This window comes from Arachis stenosperma, chromosome 6, assembly GCF_014773155.1.
Source record: "Arachis stenosperma cultivar V10309 chromosome 6, arast.V10309.gnm1.PFL2, whole genome shotgun sequence".
NCBI lineage: Eukaryota > Viridiplantae > Streptophyta > Magnoliopsida > Fabales > Fabaceae > Arachis > Arachis stenosperma.
The window spans coordinates 138444377-138468642 of record NC_080382.1 but is presented as its reverse complement, the minus strand read 5'-3'; the positions used below and the strand labels follow the sequence as shown (position 1 = coordinate 138468642).

Here is a 24266-nt window from a genome sequence, read left to right as displayed (position 1 = left end):
GACCCACATGACCGAACTTAGAGAGGAGGAAGAGGCAATGATCGCCACTAAGGAAGACCTCAATGGACGTCCACTGGCCTCCAATGAGTTCCCTAATGAGGAACCATGGGAATCTGAGACTCACACTGAGACCATAGAGATTCCATTGGATTTACTTCTGCCATTCATGAGCTCTAATGAGTATTCTTCCTCTGAAGAGGATGAAGATGTCACTGAAGAACAAGTTGCTAAATACCTTGGAGCAATCATGAAGCTAAACGACAAGTTATTTGGTAATGAGACTTGGGAGGATGAACCCCCTTTGCTCACCAAAGAACTGGATGACTTGACTAGGCAGAGATTACCTCAAAAGAGACAGGACCCTGGGAAGTTCTCAATACCTTGTACCATAGGCACCATGACCTTTGAGAAGGCTCTGTGTGACCTAGGGTCAAGCATAAACCTCATGCCTCTCTCTGTAATGGAGAAGCTAGGGATCTTTGAGGTACAAGCTGCAAGAATCTCACTAGAGATGGCAGACAATTCAAGAAAACAAGCTTATGGACTTGTAGAGGATGTTCTGGTAAAGATTGAAGACCATTACATCCCTGCTGATTTCATAGTCCTAGAGACTGGGAAGTGCATGGATGAATCCATCATCCTTGGCAGACCCTTCCTAGCCACAGCAAAGGCTGTGATTGATGTTGACAGAGAAAAATTGATCATTCAAGTGAATGAAGAATCCTTTGTGTTTAAGGCTCAAGGATATCCCTCTATAACCATGGAGAGGAAGCATGAAGAGCTTCTCTCAAAACAGAGTCAAACAGAGCCCACACAGTCAAACTTTAAGTTTGGTGTTGGGAGGCCACAACCAACTTCTAAGTTTGGTGTTGAACCCCCATATTCAAACTCTAAGTTTGGTGTTGGGAGGTTCCAACATTGCTCTGAGTGTCTGTGAGGCTCCATGAGAGCCCACTGTCAAGCTACTGACATTAAAGAAGCGCTTGTTGGGAGGCAACCTAATGATATATTTATCTATTTTCCTTTGTTATTTTATGTTTTCTGTAAGTTGATGATCATGTGAAGTCACAAAATTAATTGAAAAAGCAAAAATAGAATGAGAAACAGAAAGAAAAATAGCACACCCTGGAGGAAAACTTGCTGGCGTTTAAACGCCAGTGAAGACAGCAAATGGGCGTTTAACGCCCAGTCTGGCACCATTTTGGGCGTTTAACGCCAGAAAGGGGCACCAGACTGGCGTTTAACGCCAGGAATGGGCAGGAAGCTGGCGTTAAACGCCAGAAATGGGCACCAGCCCGGCATTTAACGCCAGGATTGGCAGAAGGAGCATTTTTGCTCGCCACTTGGTGCAGGGATGAATTATCCTTGACACCTCAGGATCTGTGGATCCCACAGGATCCCCACCTACCCCACCACTCTCTCTCTTCTTCACCCATTCACCAATCACCTCAACACCTATTCCCCAAAAACCCCTCACTTATCAAATCCCACCATTCTCTTCACCATTCACATCCATCCTTCATAAAACCCCACCTACCTCACTATTCAAATTCAAACCACTTTCCCTCCCAAACCCATCCATAATGGCCGAACCATACACCCCCTCTCCACTCCTATATATACCCATCTTCACTCTTTCATTTTCACACAACCTAAACACTACTTCTCCCCCTTGGCGGAAACACAAAGCCCCCCTCCATCTCCTCTATTTCTTCTTCTTCTACTCTCTTCTTTCTTCTTTTGCTCAAGGACGAGCAAACCTTCTAAGTTTGGTGTGGTAAAAGCATTGCTTTTTGTTTTTCCATAACCATTTATGGCACCTAAGGCCGGAGAAACCTCTAGAAAGAGGAAAGGAAAGGCAAAAGCTTCCACCTCCGAGTCATGGGAGATGGAGAGATTCATCTCAAGGGTGCATCAAGACCACTTCTATGAAGTTGTGGCCATGAAGAAGGTGATCCCCGAGGTCCCTTTCAAACTCAAAAAGAGTGAGTATCCAGAGATCCGACATGAGATCCGAAGAAGAGGTTAGGAAGTTCTTACCAACCCCATTCAACAAGTCGGAATCTTAATGGTTCAAGAGTTCTATGTCAATGCATGGATCACCAAGAACCATGATCAAAGTGTGAACCCGGACCCAAAGAATTGGCTTACAATGGTTCGGGAGAAATGCTTAGATTTTAGTCCGGAAAATGTAAGGTTGGCATTCAACTTGCCCATGATGCAAGGAGACGAACACCCTTACACTAGAAGGGTCAACTTTGATCAAAGGTTGGACCAAGTCCTCATAGACATTTGTGAAGAGGGAGCTCAATGGAAGAGAGATTCAAGAGGGAAGCCGGTTCAACTGAGAAGGCATGACCTCAAGCCCGTGGCTAGGGGATGGTTGGAGTTTATCCAACGCTCAATCATTCCCACTAGCAACCGGTCCGAAGTTACTATAGACCGGGCTATCATGATTCATAGCATCATGATTGGAGAGGAAGTAGAAGTTCATGAGGTTATATCCCAAGAACTTTATAAGGTGGCGGACAAGTCCTCTACCTTGGCAAGGTTAGCCTTCCCTCATCTCATTTGTCACCTCTGTAATTCAGTTGGAGTTAACATAGAGGGAGACATCCTCATTGATGAGGACAAGCCCATCACTAAGAAAAGGATGGAGCAAACAAGAGATCCCACTCATCATGAAATCCCTGAGATGCCTCAAGGGATGCACTTTCCTCCACAAAACTATTGGGAGCAAATTAACACCTCCCTAGGAGAATTGAGTTCCAACATGGGACAACTAAGGGTGGAGCACCAAGAACATTCCATCCTTCTCCATGAAATTAGAGAAGATCAAAGAATCATGAGAGAGGAGCAACAAAGGCAAGGAAGAGACATTGAGGAGCTCAAGCACTCCATAAGATCTTCAAGAGGAAGAACAAGCCGCCATCACTAAGGTGGACCCGTTCTTTAATCTCCTTGTTCTTTATTTTCCTGTTTTTCGAATTTTTATGCTTATGTTTATCTATGTTTGTGTCTTATGATCATTAGTGTCTTAGTGTCTATGCCTTAAAGTTATAAATGTCCTATGAATCCATCACCTTTCTTAAATGAAAAATGTTCTTAATTGAAAAAGAGAAGAATTGCATGAATTTTGAATTTTATAACAGATTAATTATTTTGATGTGGTGGCAATACTTTGACTTTTGAATGTATGCTTGAACAGTGCATATGTCTTTTGAATTTGTTGTTCATGAATAATTGGCTCTTGAAAGAATGATGAAAAAAGGAGACATGTTACTGAGAATCTGAAAAATAATAAAAATAATTCTTGAAGCAAGAAAAAGCAGTGAATACAAAAAAAATGAAAAAAAAAGAAAGGGAAAAAAGAAAAAGAAAAAAAATAATGAAGTTGTGATCCAAGGCAAAAAGAGTGTGCTTAAGAACCCTGGACACCTCTAATTGGGGACTCTAGCAAAGCTGAGTCACAATCTGAAAAGGTTCACCCAGTTATGTGTCTGTGGCATATATGTATCCGGTAGTAATATTGGAAGACAGAGTGCTTTGGGCCACGGCCAAGACTCATAGAGTAGTTGTGTTCAAGAATCATCATACTTAACTAGGAGAATCAATAACACTATCTAGATTCCGAGTTCCCATAGAAGCCAATCATTCTGAATTTCAAAGGATAGAGTGAGATGCCAAAACTGTTCAGAGGCAAAAAGCTAAAAGCCCCGCTCATCTAATTAATACTGATCTTCATAGATGTTTTTGGAATTTATTACATATTATCTTCTTTTTATCTTATTTGATTTTCAATTGCTTGGGGACAAGCAACAATTTAAGTTTGGTGTTGTGATGAGCGGATAATTTATACGCTTTTTGGCATTATTTTTAGTATGTTTTAGTTAGTTTTTATTATATTTTTATTAATTTTTAGTTAAAATTCAATTTTATGGACTTTACTATGAGTTTGTGTATTTTTCTGTGATTTCAGGTATTTTCTGGCTGAAATTGAGGGACCTGAGCAAAAATCTGATTCAGAGGCTGAAAAGGACTGTAGATGCTGTTGGATTCTGACCTCCCTGAACTCGAAGTAGATTTTCTGGAGCTATAGAATCCCAATTGGCGCGCTCTCAAATGCGTTGAAAAGTAGACATCCTGGGCTTTCCATCAATGTATAATAGTCCATACTTTGCTCGAGATTTGATGGCCCAAACAGGCGTTTCAAGTCAGCTCAAGAATTCTGGCGTTTAACGCCGGAACTGGCACAAGAATGGGAGTTAAACGCCCAAACTGGCACAAAAGCTGGCGTTTAACTCCAAGAAAAGTCTCTACACATGAAAGCTTCAATGCTCAGCCCAAGCACACACCAAGTGGGCCCGGAAGTAGATTTTTATGTCATTTACTCATCTTTGTAAACCCTAAGCTACTAGTTCTCTACAAATAGGACCTTTCACTATTGTATTTTCATCTTTGGATTTTTGATCATCTTTTGATCACTTTAGATCTTAGGATCATCTTTGGACGTCTAGTTCTTAGATTATGGGGGCTGGCCTCACGGTCATGCCTAGACCTTGTTCTTATGTATTTTCAACAGTGGAGTTTATACACATAATAGATTAAGGTGTGGAGCTCTGCTGTACATCGAGTATTAATGCAATTACTATTGTTCTTCTATTCAATTCAGCTTGTTCTTGTTCTAAGATATCACTTGTTCCTCAACTTGATGAATGTGATGATCCGTGACACTCATCATCATTCTCACCTATGAACATGTGCCTGACAACCACCTCCGTTCTACCTTAGATTGAGTGGATATCTCTTGGATTCCTTAATCAGAATCTTCGTGGTATAAGCTAGAATTGATGGCAGAATTTAAGAGAATCTGGAAGGTCTAAACCTTGTCTGTGGTATTCTGAGTAGGATTCAAGGATTGAATGACTGTGACGAGCTTCAAACTCCTGAAGGCTGGACGTTAGTGACAAACGCAAAAGAATCACTGGATTCTATTTCAACCTGATTGAGAACCGACAGATGATTAGCCGTGCTGTGACAGAGCGCGTTGAACATTTTCACTGAGAGGACGAGACTGTAGCCATTGACAACAGTGATGCCCAACATACAGCTTGCCATGGAAAGGAGTAAGAAGGATTGGATGAAGACAGTAGGAAAGCAGAGAGACGGAAGGGACAAAGCATCTCCATTCGCTTATCTGAAATTCTCACAAATGAATTACATAAGTATCTCTATCTTTATTTTATGCTTTATTCATAAATCATCCATAACCATTTGAATCTGCCTGACTGAGATTTACAAGGTGACCATAGCTTGCTTCATACCAACAATCTCCGTGGGATCGACCCTTACTCGTGTAAGGTTTATTACTTGGACGACCCAGTGCACTTGCTGGTTAGTTGTGCGAAGTTGTGATAAAGAGTTGAGATTGCAATTGAGCGTACCATGTTGATGGCACCATTGATGATCACAATTTCGTGCACCAATCACCTTATAAGTAACATTACACAAGGCAATAGGGAGAAATTGGGATATAAATTCCGAATTATCAAGTTTTGGAATAAGGGTAATTAAGGTATTATTGACCGCACTAACTTGATCTGGACATCCCCACACCTCCTTTACAAACCTGATCAAACTCTCACCCACAAATTCCCAATTCATCTTATAGAAGCCAGCTGGGAATCCATCATCCCCTGGAGCTTTAAGTGAGCTCATCGAGAATATAACTCTCCCCACTTCGTCGCTGGTCACAGGAGCTTCCAGTCTTAAGATATCTTCATGTTCTATCTCCGGGTAGAAGTTGCTAGCATTTCTCACACAACACTTATTTACTTCTGTTTCTCTAAACACGTTGATAAAATAATTACAGACTTGAGACTTCAGTACATCTAAATCCCCGATCTAGCTCCCATCTTCTCCTTTAAATTTCATAATTCTGTTGTGCCTTCTTCTAATAATCATCTTAGTATGGTAGTAGCAGGTATTCTGATCCCCTTGAACTATCCAATTTTCTCTAGATTTTTAAAGCCAAAATATTTGCTCTTTGTCTAGAATTTTTTCAAGTTTCTCACTTAGCTCCTCCTCTAGATTGTCTAGGTAGTCACTCCAACCATATCTTGGAGATTGTTATATTCCTTTCAACCTATTTAAAAGTGTTCTCTTATGCTTGAAAAGGTGCCCGAAGGTGTTCTGTTCCACTCCTTTATCTTTTTCCCAAAAGAGCTAGTAGAGAGATTTAAAAGAAGATTTGCTAACAAATTCTGCGATAGAAAATAATTAAAATCACATGTTGCATCCACATAAACTCAAACTTAAACATCTTGGATTTGGGTTTTGGTTGGTTGCCCTGCATTTGATCATAATGGGATAGTGGTCAGGTTTATTACGGGAAAGGGTTTCCACCACAACATCATGAAAGAGAAGTCTTCAACTCTGATTATAAATTGCCCTATCGAGCCTTTTAAAGATGCGATCTTCATTCTGCCATCTCGGCCCCCTTCAGGTGAATCTAGTTCCAACAAAACCCAAACCTATAAAGTTACATTCTTCTATTTAGTCTCTAAATCTGCGAATCTGAGCCAAATCAAGGACTTCCCCTCCTTTTTTCTCACCGGCTTCCGCAATGTTGTTGAAGTCCCCACATACCACCTACGGGAAAGTAATATTTTTGGCCACATTTCAAATAAACTGGCAGCTCTCTCTTCTCTTACTCTCCTGTGGATGTGCATATATTATTGTGAGGCACCATTTCTCAATTCCATCATAAACTAGGACGTGAAGAGCTTGGCTGTGCCTAATAATATCTTGAATTCTCATATTCGTGTTGTTCTAAAGGAGCCAAATACCTCCCGAGAATCCATTAGCATCTATAGTAATATTGAAAGAGAATCCTATATTTTTGATAGAGTTCTGAGCTACTTGTCCTCTGTAATAGGTTTCTTGAATTACTACTATGTCAGGCTTATATTGACTATACTATTCCTTTAGAGCCTTAGTGACTTTTGGGCTCACAGCCCCTCTCGAATTTTAGGATAGAATTATCATAACCAAAAAGAGTAATAGAATTCCTATCAAGAAAGTCCAGGAACTCAGCTATTAGGGTGCTGAAACAGATCTAGGCCATCTGGGCAATGTGGGCTTCCTCATGAACCTGGGCCATGTAGGCCTCGTCATTTTCCTAGGCTATGACCGCCTCCGTTCCTTATGCCATAATTTCATCCAAATCTGACCCTGAGAAGTTGGGCCCCCTGGGTTAAGTGGTTCAGGGTCCATTGCTATGTCCAATTGATTCATTGATATTTCTTCCAACAAGGTTTCTTTTGGGTTATTATCTACCATAATTTTCATTGGTCTAGCAATTGGGCTAGCTGTATGAAGGACTGTCTTATCTGAATTGGGCTTGTTGATTGTCTTGTTATTGGCGAAAAGATATTCAAAGAGTGTTCTTTTATGAGTAAAAATGTTCCTTTTGGGGTATGAGTTATGACGTTATCGGCCATCTGAATGGAGTATGGGTTTTGTCCTAGTTCATTTGCTCTTGCTTTTTTCATTTGGATGCTTGTAAGGAAAGCTTTTAGGCTCCTATATTTGTCTATCGCTGGCGTGATGATTCCGACTAATAAGCTCATCATTATCATGATTTGCCAGTACATCGTACTGAGATTCATCCCCCACTATCTCTCTTTCAACCTTGTCCCCCTTATTCTTCCTTCCACTATTGTCCTTGGTAGCCATTTGTCTCCTTGTCCTTTTCTGTGTTTCAGGACAATCATCCATTTTCTAAAGGCCTGACTATCTGACATGATGCTTTTATCCTTGTCTTTTCCACTTCCTTCCTTTAGAATACGTTCCGCCAATGTTTGCATCCCTCCCCCACTAGCACCTGTTGACGGCGGGTGGTCTCTTTTTGGTGCACTTCTTGCCTCTTCTTTGTCCAACTTTCGTTTGCATGGCCCAATCTTTCACATGCAAAAGATATTATGTGGAGCCCCTCATACTCAATGTAATAGCTGCATACATTTACTAAGTATCTGGCGTTTAGGGATTTGTTCAAATCAAGCTCTACACATAACCTCACAAACTTGTCCCTACACTAATTTGCTATATTCATATCTACCTTAAGCGTCTTTCCTATCTGATCCCCTACAATCCAAGGAATTTCTCATCGTAGTATTCAATGGGGAGGTCAGGTATTCGTATCCAGGCTGCAATCTTGTTAATTTCCATCCCAAAGGGGTTGAAATCTGGAGTCCGGTATCTGCTTGTCAGATAGTGATCTAATAGCAACCACGAGCCTCCCTCCATGATGTGCGAGTAATCCTCTGCATTGTAGAGTCTGACAACAAAATAATAGTTACCTACGTCAATTAGGTCCATGCAGCTTGTCTTAGCCCACATGGTATCCAGCCTTCTCCTTAGCACTGCATATGAGACACTTTTTCCCAGGAATTTGACTATGAGTGCATGTTTCCAGTATTGCTCCAGCCTTCTCAGCTTACATTCCATTTTTCAGTCTCTTAGTAAGATGGCTGGATAGCTTTTTCTTCACGTCTTTTTCTCCTACGAGCTTTCCTTTGAACTTGGCTCATTTCAAGCACCTCCATAAGATCCTATGGGTTCTCCGCATCTGAGTCTTCTTCTGAGGAGTCATCCCCGTCGCTTGATTCCTCTGAATCAGACTCTGGCTCAGCGCTACCCCTCATTACGAGATCTCCGTTAGCTCAAGTGAACCTTGTTTTGTCAACCATTCAGTCCTCCTCTCTCACTACTCTAGGGGTCTCTCCTCTGTATCCCCCTTTGTCATTCCTGAGCTTTTTCTTGCTCCGATGAAGTTGATCAGCTTCCTCAATGGATGTCGTTTTGAAATCGACGGTCTGCATGACCTTTTTTACTTTCGCATAAACTTGTGGTGCTTTGGTTTAATTAATTATTGTTCCTATCATCTCAAGTAAAATTTTGTTTGTTAACAAATGACACTGAAACTCACCACGGGCGTACTACCTTGGCAAAGAAAGGGCCAACTATATTGATTTGTATCGGGTTTTTGGTAGATGGGCTCATATCTTCTTCTTTTTTAAAATAAAACTTTATATCCATTTTCAACTTAATGTCTAATAATAACGTAATCTATTAAGTATTAACCAAGTTGTTGATTGAATGATTAGTTCACTATTGTCTACTTAATCAAGTATCCAGAGTTTAAATTTCATTTTATATATGCAGTATCTAATTGGTTTGCAATAAAACGAATTATCCTTTGGCTTGTTGAGAGAGATACCGTGAAAAATAATAAACAAACTACCACAACTACTATTATTAGTATGTATCATAAAATAAAGAAAAAATCTTAACTCCCTCCCCTAAAAGATGCTAAAATGATATTCTGTTCCTTTCTATTTATAAAACACATATTTTTTTATAATTTTTTTAAAAAAAAATCTCCTCTTTAACTTATTTAAAATTCTGTGTTAACTAATGTCAACTTTATTAATTTTTTTAAAAAAAAATTATATTTTACAAAAATCCTTTAATAAAAATTTTATTTTTTGTGATTAAATTTTGTATATCAAAATATCTTTTAATAAATTATTTTTCTTGTGATTAAATTATATTTTTATTAAAATATCCTTTAAAATATTTTGTAAAGATTAAATTATTTTTTATTAAAATAACCTTCAATATTATTTTCATAGTGATTAAATTATGATGTCAATGCATATTATTTTTACATTAAATTAAAAAAATCTTTCTATGAGACTAATAGAAAAATAAAAAAAATACAAAACCAAACTTGTAAAACCATGTTTAATAATATGCATTGATATCATGATATTAACAATAAAACATGCAAAAAAAAAATTGTTGTTAAAAAAATTTTGGTAAAATTATAATTTAGTAACTAAAAAATTATTGAAGGGTATCTTAGTAAAAAATAATTTAATTATTAAAAAATATTTTGAAGAATATTTTCGTAAAAGTATAATTTAGCCACTAGAAAAATAATTTGTTTTGAAGGATATTTTGATAAACAAAATTTAATTGCAAAAAGTTAAATTTTTTATAAAGGGTATTTTTGTAAAAAAAATAATTTATTTTTTTTTAAAAATAGATAAAATTGACAATAGTTAATACAAAAAATTTCAAATGAATTAAAGAAGAGATTTTTACAAATTATAAGAGAAAAAAATATACATTTTGTAAATAGAGAGAAAAAAACAAAAGTATCATTTTAGTATTTCTTTAAAAAAAAGTAAAATTTTCTCTAAAATAAAAGGAAGTGGTATTTTAATATAACTAAACAAATACTCATTTAATCACCAAACAACTTTTAAAAGTCACCAACAAAAAAAAAAAAGAAATACTCATTTAATAGTAAGTAATGTTAGGAAAAAAAATAGTGTCAATAACTACTTTTAAAGATGACTACTTTTAAAAATCAAGGTTAAATTTTTTCACTCTACTATTGGATCAATGGGACAAAATATTAGGTATGAAAATGAACATAAAAACATAAATTTAGTGGGAGTAAATGAAAATGCTTCAATTTGAAGAGATAAAAATAAAAAAAATTACTATTTCTACCTATAAACTTTACAAACGCCGACAAAAATATCCATTAAACAAAAAACTAATATTATACTCACAAGTCAACAAAAAATTAGATTTCGTGTAATAAAAAATATGAAAACCTAACATTTTGATGACTTTTAAATAACATTTTCAAATTACTCACAAGTCAACAAAAAATTAGAATTTAAATGCTTTTTTATCACACAGAACCTATTTTTCATGGGTATAACATTAGTTTCCTTGTTTGCGTCGCAAAATTTATGAATACAAATAGTTGTTTTTCCTAAAAATATCTAGTGGATATAAAAAAGAATGTTAAAGTGATGTCTATTATTAGAAAGATAGTAAAATCTCACCTTAGGTTATTTGACCATATTGAAAAAGATTAGGACAACATCAAGAAGATAAATCAAATGAAATGATAATACGATAGTTAAGAGCAGATACAGATATAAAAATTACTCTAAATAAGTTGATGAAAAGTGATAGAAATATAAATGGATTGAATACTGACAATCTGACATGATTCATAACAAATCGTCTGATTTATATGAACAAAAATATATTTCAATTTGGATATTTGCATTCCCAAGAACATTTTACAAGTAAACACTTTTCAAAAATCGTATTTTGTTCTTCCGCTTGCTAAAATGAGGCACAACATATCTGGGATATCAAGAGAAGAGGAATAAAAATTCCAAGACTCGAGCATTAATCGTTTTCTTGATCCTTTAAAATGAACAACCTGCGAATCATAAACACAGGGACAAAATAGGGTTAAAACCTCACAAGACAATGTAGATATTTTTCTAAAACACCAAATGAAGTGCATTCAGATACATCACCGAAATGGTAGATAAAAAATATCTTTTCTTTTCCCCAGTAAATTACCATTTTGACTCTCAAAATATTAGTTCACTACTCTCTCATGGTACTCGAAACTCGAAAGATCGGTTTAACTTGACAAATCGACCAAAGGGAGAACCGATTTGTTAGCAAACTAAAATTCTGAGGGCTAATTTAACTGTTAACATAATCTTTTGCGTACCTAGTGATAATTATCAATTTTTAAGGATACCGAATCATACAAGGATTAAAATGGTGATTTATTCTGGGAAAAAAAGAGAGGGGGGCGGGGTTGAACCACCAGCTTGATCCTTAAAGGATCTACAAATCAACCCCCAAAAGACTTGTTATTTTTTTTTTTAAAGTATTAATGAAAAGACATTTTAAGGACTAATTTGTCATTATATTGATCTTCTAAGAAGTAAGTCATTACTATATTAACCATTCTGATAACACATGAGAACATAACATCTTTCCGAGTCTCTAAAATAATGGCATTTTAATCTTTTGGGGCTCAAAGTGGTGCTTGACTCTTTTCAATGGCCGTCTCAAGAAACATTGATTATAAGTTGTTTCGAACTCGAAATATACAAAGCACATTTAAGTCTGAAACATACCTTGACGTCCAATGGCATGCCACGAAACTGTCCAGCACCCTCTGGCGGAGTCCAATTGTACATGGCACACGGTAAGAACAATACCTTAGTACCGCGAATGTCTTCGGTGAAAGCAACAGTTTTGGAAAACCTGTTGGCATCAAATTGAGGTTTGGACTTCACAACCGAAGCAAGCGCCAACTGATCTCCAAGCATCCGTGAAGCTTTCATGTATTCCATGCGGTAAACTCTCAAAACATCTTGTAGAAAAAGCTTTGCCCTTCATATATTATGAAATTAGAGGGAGGAATTAGGAAAATGGAAGAGCTACTGATTTTCAAACATGCAAATGGAAGAAAAATGATCAGCAAATCAATGAGAAAATAGAAGATCATGAAATTGATGGTACTATTAATTAACTTGCAAGGGGGGAAAGAAGCATATCAAAAGTATTTGCTGGTATAAACTTTTACATGTAATATCAAAACTCCTCAGTCCTCACTATTTTCCATCTTTTAAAATGACTTTGGTAGCATTAATGAAAACGGCGGAATGCTAGCATAAATGGTAGAGTTTAAGTTTGATTAATTCTTCATAGGAATCATTCATAAGCAATCTCCGAACAAATGTTTTAGCAGAATTGAGTCAGATCTTTAAACGTTCATCTAACCGCTTAAGCTTTTATAGGAGTTTCTCCTTAACAAGTCTAATGTAGTCAAAGAGAAAATAAATCATCATAAACAAGAGGCGCCATATGATTTATATAGTGTGAACCTAATTACACCAACAGTTTATGGAAACCATGTCCGAAACAAAAACAATACCAGTGTTTTTCATGTTTGAGGAAACCTGAAACTACCAAGAGATGTGTTACAGGACATGTATTGTGAGTTCAACAGACAAACGATCTACTGGAAATTCTTTATTTTTGCGATTAAAGTGAAACTATAGAGACAAGATTGGTCATGATTTATTAAATATTTGATTTTTAATAAAAGAACTAAAAGGGTATCATTTGATCCATACAAGCAACCCCGTTATGTGGAATAAAGCATGGAGGTTATATATGAAGTAAATGTAGTTAAATGAAAATCACACAGTCCAATTTGTTTACCTTAAAATTGCATCAGGAGTACCCCTGACTGCAATGAATCCTGAATTTATCGGTTGTCCCTTGTTGTTCCTAAACGTTAGAGCCAAGTCAAAATTCGGATGGTCATGAAAAATCTGCCCTAAATCATCAACCACTGCCATATCAGAATCGGTGAATATGTAGTGAGTGATATTCCCTGGCCTCTGAGAAAGCATCTTATGCCGTGAATCCAAAAAGGCCTGTAAAGAAGGAAAAGACAATATCTTACCCTTAAGACCTACATCATAAATTCTTATTATGTTAAATGACAAAAGAACAGTATGATGTGACTATATAATTGAAATATCAAACAGAAAGAATGACAAAGATAACAGAACCATTGGTCTATTTTCGTGCATGAGATTGCAGTCACTGGCAAATTTATGAAGTAATAATTTTAATAAGATTACAAAGACACATAAGGAGAAATGTTCAAAATAAACTCATACAGATGATCAACTAGTTTTATTCAAAATATTTTCTATACAGCAACGTGATCTTACAATATAAGACCTGATCCTTTGGAGCATCAATTTGTCTCGTGAATATTCACCTTGTATAGGATAAAGGGTAACTTGGCTTCTCTGTACTGAGAAGTCAGACTTCGGATCGGTGAGAATAATCACATTGCTCCGGGGCATTGCCACCTGCAGATGTCATCCATACCAAACGTCGAAGAAATTATTCCTAATATAGTTGTATCGCAATATATGCTTAAAGGAAAATGACAATAACAATACACTTCAATAAGTTAGATGCCCAAATAATAGGGTGGCAAAACGGGCCAAACCTGTCGGGTTGATACGCTAAACCCGCTAAAAAGGCAGGTCGGACTAGGATTTGGAGCCCGCCAAACCCACACCGCCAAATTGGCCGCCGGTCCGCCGGGCCGAAGATTTTATTTTTCTTTTTTTATTAAATAAAAGAGTGATTACTATTATGAAATTAATAATTATAGAATTTTTAAACACTTTTTTTTTCATTTTTTGTTTTCATTCTTCTTTTAGTTATTAACTTTATTTATTTTATTTTACAATTTCGTATATATGCTCAAATTATGTGACTTATTTTTTAAAATAAAGAAGATTCTATTGACAAATATTATTTTGAACAATTTTATTGAAGTTAAAAATTAAAAAAAATTATATTATAATTTGACTTTTTTTTTTGTATCTGATTTTTTAATTATTATTTTTTGGTTAATTTTAATGAATTTTATTTTTCAAAAAAAAAAAAAAAGAGACAAGGGGGCTAGTCCGCCAATCCGCCATAAAGCGAGGCGGATTAGCATTTTGAACCCATTTTTGTTGGCGGTCCGCCCCGTTTATGGAGCAGGTCGTCCCACTTTGCCACCCCTAGGCAAATATTTTGATCAACCTTTGATATAAGTAGATCGAAGAAAAAAGTATGCAACATAGCATGACTTTTGCTTGATGGTTAGAACAAATCAGACATAAAAAGTCAGAAAGGCTAGATCAAAGAATTATAGGATTGTCTAGGCACTATTTAATCTTTCAAGCTACAAAGTTACATTATGATTCATCTTCCAAGCTCACTCCTAGTATTAGTTCCATTTAATGAACTCCAAAAGTATAAAATTATAGAAAAAGATGAAGGACTTCATCAATCTGTTAGGTAACAGACAATGTACAGGCCACAATAAGCAAAAACAATAAATTTCTTTTGATACAGTGAAGTAAAGTTTTATTCAATAATTACCTTAATGAAGTTAATGAAGGCATTCAGCACGGCCAATGACCTCTCAACCTTATTATATGAAGCACTGCCAACTACTGTTTTTATTGCTTTATCATCTGCAGTATTGACTGAGGAATTATAAATTGTAAAAACAGTGACAAATGCAACACTATCCTCCAAAGCTGATCTTCCGTTAGAACCATGTGTTCTGTTAAGAGCCTTTGTTCCTGTAAATTGTTAACATGTAAAAGACAACATAAGAATTATGAACATCTGAAGTAATGTAACCAAGTTAATAAATGATATGAAAGTAGTGAATATAATCTTGACTTGTAAACATAAAAAAATCAGCAAAAGAAAATTGTAATTATCCAGATATCATTACATATATCATTAAACCGTAAAAGTGATTCATTTGTCTCTGATGGAAAAGTCAACCTTGGGGAGAGATTTCATGACAGACATGAATCTATCCAAAACAATATAATTACAAATTGGCTACTACCTGATAAACTGCTATTTAAAAAAAATCATTTGGCCAATGGTCTAAAATCCAAGTACCATGTGAAATATACATACAATTTTGCATTTCAATACCCAATTCACAAGTAGATTTTACAAGTAGCCCTATTCTAGATAATATAAGTTCCAAGACAGACATATATGGAGTTACATGTTTTTGAATCAAAGCATACAAGGAAATGAGATAAATAAACGTAGATACCTTGGCATTGCAATCGATTAGATAAGCCTTGTCCAGCCGCAGGACCAAGAACCAGATGATCAAATTTTTTATTAAGTTTCTCGGGAGGTTCCATCGTTTGTGAACTCTGCTGTAACTCCTTCACTGAAAAAAGCATGAAGTTTACTTATAAAGCACACTTGAAAGCAGAAAGACTAATAAAAAGGAAAGAAGGTATTACCCACCAGAAAATAGATGAGTAAGCAATAAAATTAGAGGAAGACCAAAAAGAAAACGGTGCCATCCCCTCATCCTTTTCATGCCCGATAGATGTAGAATACAATTTTAATGGAAACAGAAACAAGGAAGAAACTAAGATAGGTCCCGCAACCACTTGCGTCTCAGCTGCATAAATGATAAAAAAGAATTCAGGATCACGCTTGACACGAAAACAAAATGTAGATGGAGGGGAAAAAGAAGTAAATCAATTTTTTTCATTAAAAAGGCATGCAGTTCAACCACCCAAATAAAAGAGAAAAATAATAGAGGGCAGTTTGGTGCTATAAGGGTCCTGGTATGTGGGAGTCCAAGGAAGGGTTTCGCTGAAAGAAAAATGCATATGAAAAATGTGTGATTTAACAAATTTTGAAAAATATCATGGGCAAATAACAAGTGAATTACTTCAGTTAGCTCCACCAGAATAGCAAAAGCCTTTTGCTAGTTTAAAATGACTACGCTGTCTACACGTGATAACCAAAAAGAACAAGAAATTATTATTGAACATTTGATTGGGTGTTGGTAGCAACACTGAAATTGCAAAGAAACTTAAAATCAGGTCTCCTAAGTTCCAAACATTTGATGGGGTGTTCAAAGTAACACTTGTTTATTGTAGTATTAGTGTCAACTAAAGTTGCATAAATATTATAGAAGTCAAATCCATGCAAGTTGATCCTGAACTGGAAATCAATGTCTTTCAAAAGAACAAATCTTAACAAGGCATTTTGAATGGTTGAAATTTAAAACCAACCTGAAACTGCAAAGAAAGTTACCATATGTTCCATGAGCATTTGATACCCTACCCAACTTACTCTTCATTACAAGTTTGTGACTAGTGTAGAATTAGTGTCAACTAATGCAAAATTGCAAGATTTACATATTTAGAAAAATGTATAAATATTAAGAACATAAAGTTTATACAACTGAACTCAGAGTTGAAAGCAACATCTTTCATAGGAACACATCTTTTATATTCGTACTTGATGGGGTGTTGAAAGGAAGGCCTTAAATTGCCAAGAAACTTAATTGCAATAATCATAGGATACAAAAGCAGCCAATCCTTACACCAACTACATTTAACTTTCCTGCTACAATCACGGCCAAGTGAAGTGCAAATTTGCAAATTGCAATCAATGACTACTTTAGATTCAATAGCTAAGCTTCAATCTGTGAATTATCCTTCAACTCAACTTGTCTATGATGTTTCTGAGTCTTAGTCATGAGGTGAATGTACCTAAATCTCATAGCCATTAATGGATGCTTCCTAATCAAGACATCCTTTCTATAAGCTTCCCTAAGCACAACTGTCTGAGTCCTAATCTTATTGGAAATGTAAAATATGCCAGGGTGATGAACCAAAGCCTTCTTAAATCTTGAGTCCAACCCCAAACACTCTCCATAACAAAGTAAGTTCCCTCGCTCTGTCTTCTTTGACACTAGAAGACAGAGCAACTCATGCAAAATTGCCACTATCCACTTCTCTGCCAGGTCACTACTTAGATCAAGATGAAATGCATCTTCATATGGGGAAATATAAGGTAATTTTTGCCAATTCTCAACCCAACTCTTCACTCTCTTTTCAAGATCAAAACCTTTTGGATAAAACATGGGAAATGAAATATCATGTCTTCTTTTGTCTCCACAATAGTCCAAGCTCATTGCCCTCTTCTCCAAGTCAGAGACAGAGAGCTCTTTTCTCCAAGAAACAAGCTCTAAAGCAAGCATTTCTTTTCCGGATGATGGATCTTCAATGCTACAAACATCAAAATAATCAGGGTAATCGGCCAAAAGAGTCTTAACATAATCATGAGGAAGACCCAGATCCCATTTTAGCTTATCAATTACATAAAGTGGCAATTTTCCCATACCAGCAAGCATCAGAAGCCTTGCAATCCTATGAACAATGTCTACACGGTTAATGGGACAATTGTGGATATCCATTTCTTCTTTGTGTAGGCATAAAGCATGAGGTGTGAGCTTAACATGTGGAGGGAAGCCACGATCTGGTTGGAATTGCATGAAAATACAATGATACTTGTCTATAAATTTGGTGGTTGTCATGGAAAGGTTAAGGGGATCTTTCAACAGAGAAGCATTGTATAAGGAGAGGGATTTGGAAGTAGATGAAACTATTTCATTCTTGAAGGAAACGACCTGTTTAAGATCTTTCTCTTTAAGGATTGCATTATCAAGATACAAGTCACGAACCCATTTGACCTTTGCATTCACAAAAGTCCTAACGAGGATGAACTGACGAGGAAGTTTGGAGGGGAGAGCCATGAATGACCAGCTCACTACCCTGTAAAGTAAAACACTCTGTCACCAGGGTCCAATTCTTCAATAGACTTCAAAACTTACACAGCTAAACTCAAAAACTTTAACACAATATAAAGTTGACCAAAGAACAAAACGTCCAGCACAAACTTTTGTGCCATTCAACTATGTTCTATTTTAATAGAATGCTATAGCATTGCCTAATCCATGTAACTCGCACCACCCACTGGAATAACGCTTAATTGTTTTTGTCAACTATGTTCAGTTAAAGCAACAACGTGTAAGTCTTGTGATACCCTAATCTACTCAAATTGTGTAAACATAACCTACAGAAGAATTCTCAAATTAAAGGAAAATTGCAACGGGTGAAGGGAGTGGACCAGGTCAAGCCGTAAGGGTCATATGTGTAGTTGAAACATTTGAATCTAGGACGGATTCTATTACAAGTAGGTTACACAATAAAATATTTAGTATCACAGTTAGCAACACCACAACATCACCTTCCCAATGCAGCAAACAGAGACGATATACTTTCCTTACTCTGTTCACCAAAAATACACAATGCAATAATTCCAAAGTACAGATTTCAAAAAAAAAAAAGGGTCCAGACTTCATATAGAATGCTTCCAATTGTGGACTGCCTTAGGCAATATCACTGGCACAACGGCATAGGACAGTAATTGCAGTGTGAACTGAAATCACATGAATTGCCAAAATGTAACTCAAGGCCAAAGTCAATTAGTCACTTATATTTTACAAATGCAAAGAAGACAGAGATCAACTTCAAAGTTCACACGTCACAACAAATGCAAACATTCCATATTTCTATTTTTCTAAGCTTCCTCAACAACCAAACATTGATCACCAAGCAAGAATGAAAAGTTCAAACTAGAAGAGAGGAGATCGGCGAAGAGATCTGACCGGCGGCGAGAGAGAGTACAGAGGAAGCGACCAAGACTGGGTAAGCAGAGAGCACAACAGCGACGGAGAGAGGCGCATAATACCGGAGGGGATCAGATCGGCGATGAGTTCACAGGTTGCAGCCTCGCTGGAGAGACATTACATAGCTGCAGCGACGGTGGAGAGAGAAGACATAGAAGCAGCCTCAGTGAAGAGATGGGAGTGATTCAGGACAAAGAAGTGGGCTGCGGTTTGGAGAGGAAGATTAGGGATTTGGAGGACTGGTAAGTGAATCGAGAATGGATTGTGGCACAGAGGTGATTTTCTTCATAATTTACTAATCTGGTATGCGTAACATTTTTTTAATCAAACATTGAAAGATAAGACAACTTTTAAAATTTATTCTTAAATTTTTTTTTAATCGAATTAGTACATCAAAAATTGAAATTTAATTATATATAATATTTGACATTTAATTAAACATTAACTAAATATGTTTAAGAAATTTATTAATTTAATTATTTTTTTAATTACAAAAGTTATATTCTTAATATAATTTAGCGATTAAATTGATAGATTTTTATAAACATATTTAGTTGGCGTTTAATTACACATTTAAAAAGTCATGTATCTTATTAATTAATATTTTATATCATTTATTATTGATAAAAAATGTGAGTTCAATGACAAATATAATTAAATTTTAATCTTTAACAAACTAATTTAATTGAAAAAAAAATTTGGAGTCGATTTTAAAAAATATATTATCTTTTAGAATTAATTTAAATATCAACTCTTACATTAAATAATCGTTAAAAAATTTAGAGGACTAATTGTCGGTAAATTTCAGCATACAATTAACAATTTTGTAATAAAAATAAAACCAAAAATTAATATAAATTACAAATACTAAACTGAAAATTAAATTGAATAAATTAAAATTTTGTAGGCTAAATTAAAATACAAGTATCATCTCAAAAATTAATCTAATGTCAAGTCAAGATCAAATATTTAAAATTTAATGAGTTTAACTAACATATATTTTGAGTGTTTGTTTGAAAATTATTTAATATTAAAAAAAATTATTTTTTAAAAAAAAATTATTTTTATTTAAAATTCAATTCTATTATTTAAAATAACTATAATATATCAATATAATAGAATTTAAATTTAAAGAGTGTGAGAATGAATTTGAAAATTAAACTTTTTTAATGTGATTTACAAATAAAATAAAAATTAAAATTAAAATTCTCAAAAAAATTCAAATTATTTATTTTTAGTTGTTTTAAAACAAAAAAAAAATAATTCTTGAATAATCTAACCTTCTAGATAAATTCTAAAAATACATAATAAACTTACTACTAATAAAAAATTTTAAATATTTTTATTTAATAAATATAAAATATTAAAAATAAATACATTAAAAATTTAATTTTTTAGATTTTTAATAAAAAAAATTATTTTATGATCTCAACATAATAAATAAATTTTAATTTAATTTTATACACTTTTACACTAAATAAGTAAATATAATGTAATACAAAAACTTACAGAAGAAAAGAAACCGTTCCTTCCTTTGAGAATTTCATTTCACCCGCCTCCGTCACTCGTCCGCCAGCTCCATTTGCCACTTTCCCTCTTCCCCTGTTTCAATTCCTTTCCGGCCGCTCCCAACATTCCAAACCAAATGCTCTTCCACAACCCCCTTCGTCACTCACTATCTCTCTTACTTTCCACACTCAAACAAAAACCCACTCCTACATTCTCATTCTCATTCTCCCTTCTTCATCACCGCCACCGCTTCTCTTCTTCCTGGCTCTCCCTTCGCGGAAACCCCCTCATTAAATGGCCAACGCTCCCAACCCCTCAACCCCCTCCCAATCCCAATCCCAAACCCCAATCCTCCGAACCCCAACCCCTCTCCAATTTCTCGCCGCGCGATTTCTCCGCAATTGCCGATATATTCGCCGACTCTTCAATCTCTCCCGGATCGCTCCTCCATGCGGAACTGGACCGCTCCGGGATTGAACCGGGTTCAGAGCTACTGCTCGCCGTGTTTGACCGTTTCGGTTCGTCGCCCAAGCTGCTTCACTCGCTGTTCCTGTGGGCCGAGAAGCAACCCGGGTTCAGACCTAATTCGAAGCTGTTCGACGCTGTGGTCAACGCTCTCGCTAAGTCCAGGGAGTTTGACTCCGCTTGGACGCTGATTCTTCATCACATCGATGATGGAAACGACGAGGGAGAAGCTTTGGTTTCCGTTGCCACCTTCGGTATCATGATTCGACGCTATGCACGTGCAGGTTAAAAAAAACCCGAATATTTTCCGTTTATGTTTTCGTACGTTTCAATCTGAATCTATGAAAGAATAAGATAATGATGTTTATAGTTTGCGAGTGAGAATTTTAACTCTTAGGAAAGTATAGAGAAATGGTTTAATTTTAACTTAAAAGAATGAAAATTTTCAGGTATGGTGCAACCTGCGATTCGTACATTTGAGTTTGCAAGAAAGCACAATTCAATTATAGATTCTGAGTCGGAATCGAGTTTATTTGAGATATTGTTGGATTCACTTTGCAAAGAAGGGTCTGTTAGGGCAGCTTACGAGTATTTATGTCTAAGAAAGAAGATGAACCAGGGTTGGGTTCCTTCCATTCGGGCTTATAACATAATGTTAAATGGATGGTTTCGGTCAAGGAAACTCAAACACGGTGAGAGACTTTGGGAGGAGATGAAGAAGGAGAATGTAAGACCAACTGTTGTGACATATGGTACCCTTATCGAAGGGTATTGTCGGATGCGTCGAGTTGAAAAGGCACTGGAGATTGTTGGTGACATGATCAAAGAAGGAATTGCACCAAATGCAATAGTGTATAATCCGATAATTGATGCATTGGCAGAAGCTGGGAGATTTAAAGAGGCCTTGGGGATGATGGAACGATTTCATGTTTTAGAAATTGGCCCTACCGAATCGACATATAATTCTCTGGTGAAGGGGTTTTGTAAGGCAGGAGATCTTGTAGGTGCTAGTAAGATTCTTAAAATGATGATAAGTAGGGGTTTCCTTCCAAGCTCCACCACCTATAATTACTTCTTTAGATACTTCTCAAGATGCGGGAAGATTGAGGAAGGGATGAACTTGTATACCAAGATCATCCAATCCGGTTATACGCCTGATCGGCTAACATACCATCTTTTGGTGAAGATGTTATGTGAAGAGGAAAGGTTAGACTTGGCAGTTCGAGTTAGCAAGGAAATGAGACATAAAGGATTGGACATGGACTTGGCTACAAGTACCATGTTAGTTCATTTGCTATGCAAAATGCGTAGGTTGGAAGAGGCTTTTGCTGAATTCGAGGACATGATACGAAGGGGTATAGTTCCTCAGTACCTTACTTTCCAGAGACTGAATGCGGAGTTAAAGAAACAGGGTATGACTGAAGTGGCACAAAAGCTTTGCAATTTGATGTCTTCCATTCCCCATTCTACCAGCTTGCCAAATACTTACAGCGAAGACAACAATGATGCGCGTGCAAGAAGGAATTCTATAATTCAGAAGGCCCAGGCATTTTCTGATATGTTGAAAAACTGTAACGACCCTCGAGAACTCGAAAAGTATAAATGTTCTTTTGAAAATGATGTCTCAAGTGCGAACGGTTTGATAGAGGATATTGAGAGAAAGATAAGTGCCAAACGAACATCTTCTGTGATTTGACCTCGTCATCAACCGGGAGCAAAACCAAACTGACTGTGCGAATGAGAATCAGTTCGCATCTGAGCACCGAACCACATTACATAATTGCGACATATCCAGAACAAAACGAAAAATATCTGCTCTGCATTAGTCAGCAGTAAGTGGTTAAGCAAACTGATTTAGAAATGTCTATATAATTAGGATTTGGATATTCTAATGTGACCTTGTCATCTTTGCATTTTTACCTTTCATTCGATTGCTCTAGAAAAATGAAATTAAAATGAGAAACAATAAATGGTGAAGATACTTGTCTTGTTCATTTTTAAAATGAGAACCAAATTCATATAATTATGTGTAAACTCTTGGTGTTCTGATGCAGAGCGCATGGCTGCAGAATATATGGAGCAAGTGAATTGCAGGAATATCAATAAAGAAGAACAAAATGGTGACAAAAACTAACCCAAAGAGGATAATGTCTTCAATGATTTTGTTCTGAATGGTGGGAATATTCAATCTTAGGCAGGGTGCTTCGATGAAGAAAGTTAGACCATTTTGTCATCCCAACACTAAAAGTTGTCAATAGGAAATCACCCAAAAATGCAAAAATTTAGACGGGAGACAAAAATAATCCCGAAGGAAAAAGAAATGGAAACAAGTGGAAAGTTTTAAGATCATGTCAACTTCGCAGTTGCCGCTCTAAGCACTGATGTTTGCTATCTAGTTGTTTCTGCTAACATAGATGTAGGGCTTGTTTGGGTGAGCTTTTAAGAAAAGATCTTTTTTTGAGTTATCTTTTTTTAAAAGATCTTATAGAGAAGTAAAAGTAATTTTATGTTTGGATATCTCATGTAAAAAGGTCTTTTTATTTATCAATTATGTTTTGGGTATAACAATATAAAAGTACTTTTTTGTTTATTTATTACATGAAAAACATCTTTTTTTTAAGGAAAAAAGATCTTTTAAAAAAAGATGTAAATTACAGCTTCTCAAAAAAGATCTTTTTTTTATTTTACTAGTGCTTTTACTTTTACTACTAGAAATTTGCCAAACACGTTAAAAAATTAAAAAAGATCTTTTTTCATTGAAAAAAGATCTTTTTTTAACAAAATAATGGCACCCAAACATGCACGTATATATTTCACATTTGGTCATTTTGTCACATTTTTTTTCCAAGAGTGTTTTTTGTCGTTTTCATCTTTTGAAATTAATTTTCTCAGCAACTAAACTTTTGAAAATATTTTGTTAGTTTATTTATTTTTCTTTCTAAGGCTAAGCTATTATTATTAAAAGAATGTGTCAAAAGAACTATTTTTATAGCTCAATCCCTTTGTTTGTAATAAGTTAACCCGCAGATACGCAAAATTGTAATATATATATATATACGTTTTAAAAATATAAATAATTTTAGTTTATTAAATTATATATCTATTGATGTTTTAAAATAATATTTGGAATATTTAATTAGTGTAGTTGATCTTGGTGGGAGAATTCGACACTGTTTTGTTGATATTATTTTTTGTATTTAATTAAAAAAATATATAACATAATTTAATAGTTAGATTATTAAAATTATAATTGTTATATGTATATTAAAAATTA

At 35.5% G+C, this 24266-nt stretch overlaps 3 protein-coding genes across 5 annotated transcripts; 1 reads left to right on the top strand and 2 right to left on the bottom strand.

Annotated features, from left to right (window-relative positions):
• Positions 1-11046: 11046 nt before the first annotated feature.
• On the bottom strand, positions 11047-20546 carry LOC130935371 (uncharacterized). 3 transcript variants are annotated; one of them, XM_057865081.1, is made up of 8 exons: positions 20528-20546; positions 15772-15931; positions 15569-15691; positions 14866-15071; positions 13650-13793; positions 13129-13346; positions 12036-12294; positions 11047-11317 (listed from the first exon to the last, which is right to left on the bottom strand). In XM_057865081.1, exons 2-8 carry the CDS (start codon positions 15845-15847, stop codon positions 11189-11191), a joined length of 1155 nt encoding a protein of 384 aa, XP_057721064.1. In that variant the 5' UTR covers positions 15848-15931; positions 20528-20546; the 3' UTR covers positions 11047-11188. The 3 variants fall into 3 exon arrangements, with proteins under 3 accessions (XP_057721064.1, XP_057721063.1, XP_057721065.1); XM_057865080.1 differs by lacking the exon at positions 20528-20546 and adding an exon at positions 18998-19234; XM_057865082.1 differs by lacking the exons at positions 15772-15931; positions 20528-20546 and adding an exon at positions 18998-19154.
• On the bottom strand, positions 15894-19220 carry LOC130935372 (protein WHAT'S THIS FACTOR 9, mitochondrial). The gene is made up of 2 exons (XM_057865083.1): positions 18998-19220; positions 15894-18101 (listed from the first exon to the last, which is right to left on the bottom strand). Exon 2 carries the CDS (start codon positions 18080-18082, stop codon positions 16958-16960), a length of 1125 nt encoding a protein of 374 aa, XP_057721066.1. The 5' UTR covers positions 18083-18101; positions 18998-19220; the 3' UTR covers positions 15894-16957.
• Positions 20547-20553: 7 nt separating the features above from the next.
• Positions 20554-23529, top strand: LOC130935370 (pentatricopeptide repeat-containing protein At5g11310, mitochondrial-like). The gene is made up of 3 exons (XM_057865079.1): positions 20554-21276; positions 21442-22824; positions 23047-23529. The coding sequence occupies exons 1-2, from the start codon at positions 20664-20666 to the stop codon at positions 22686-22688; spliced, it is 1860 nt and encodes a 619-aa protein (XP_057721062.1). The 5' UTR covers positions 20554-20663; the 3' UTR covers positions 22689-22824; positions 23047-23529.
• Positions 23530-24266: the final 737 nt, after the last annotated feature.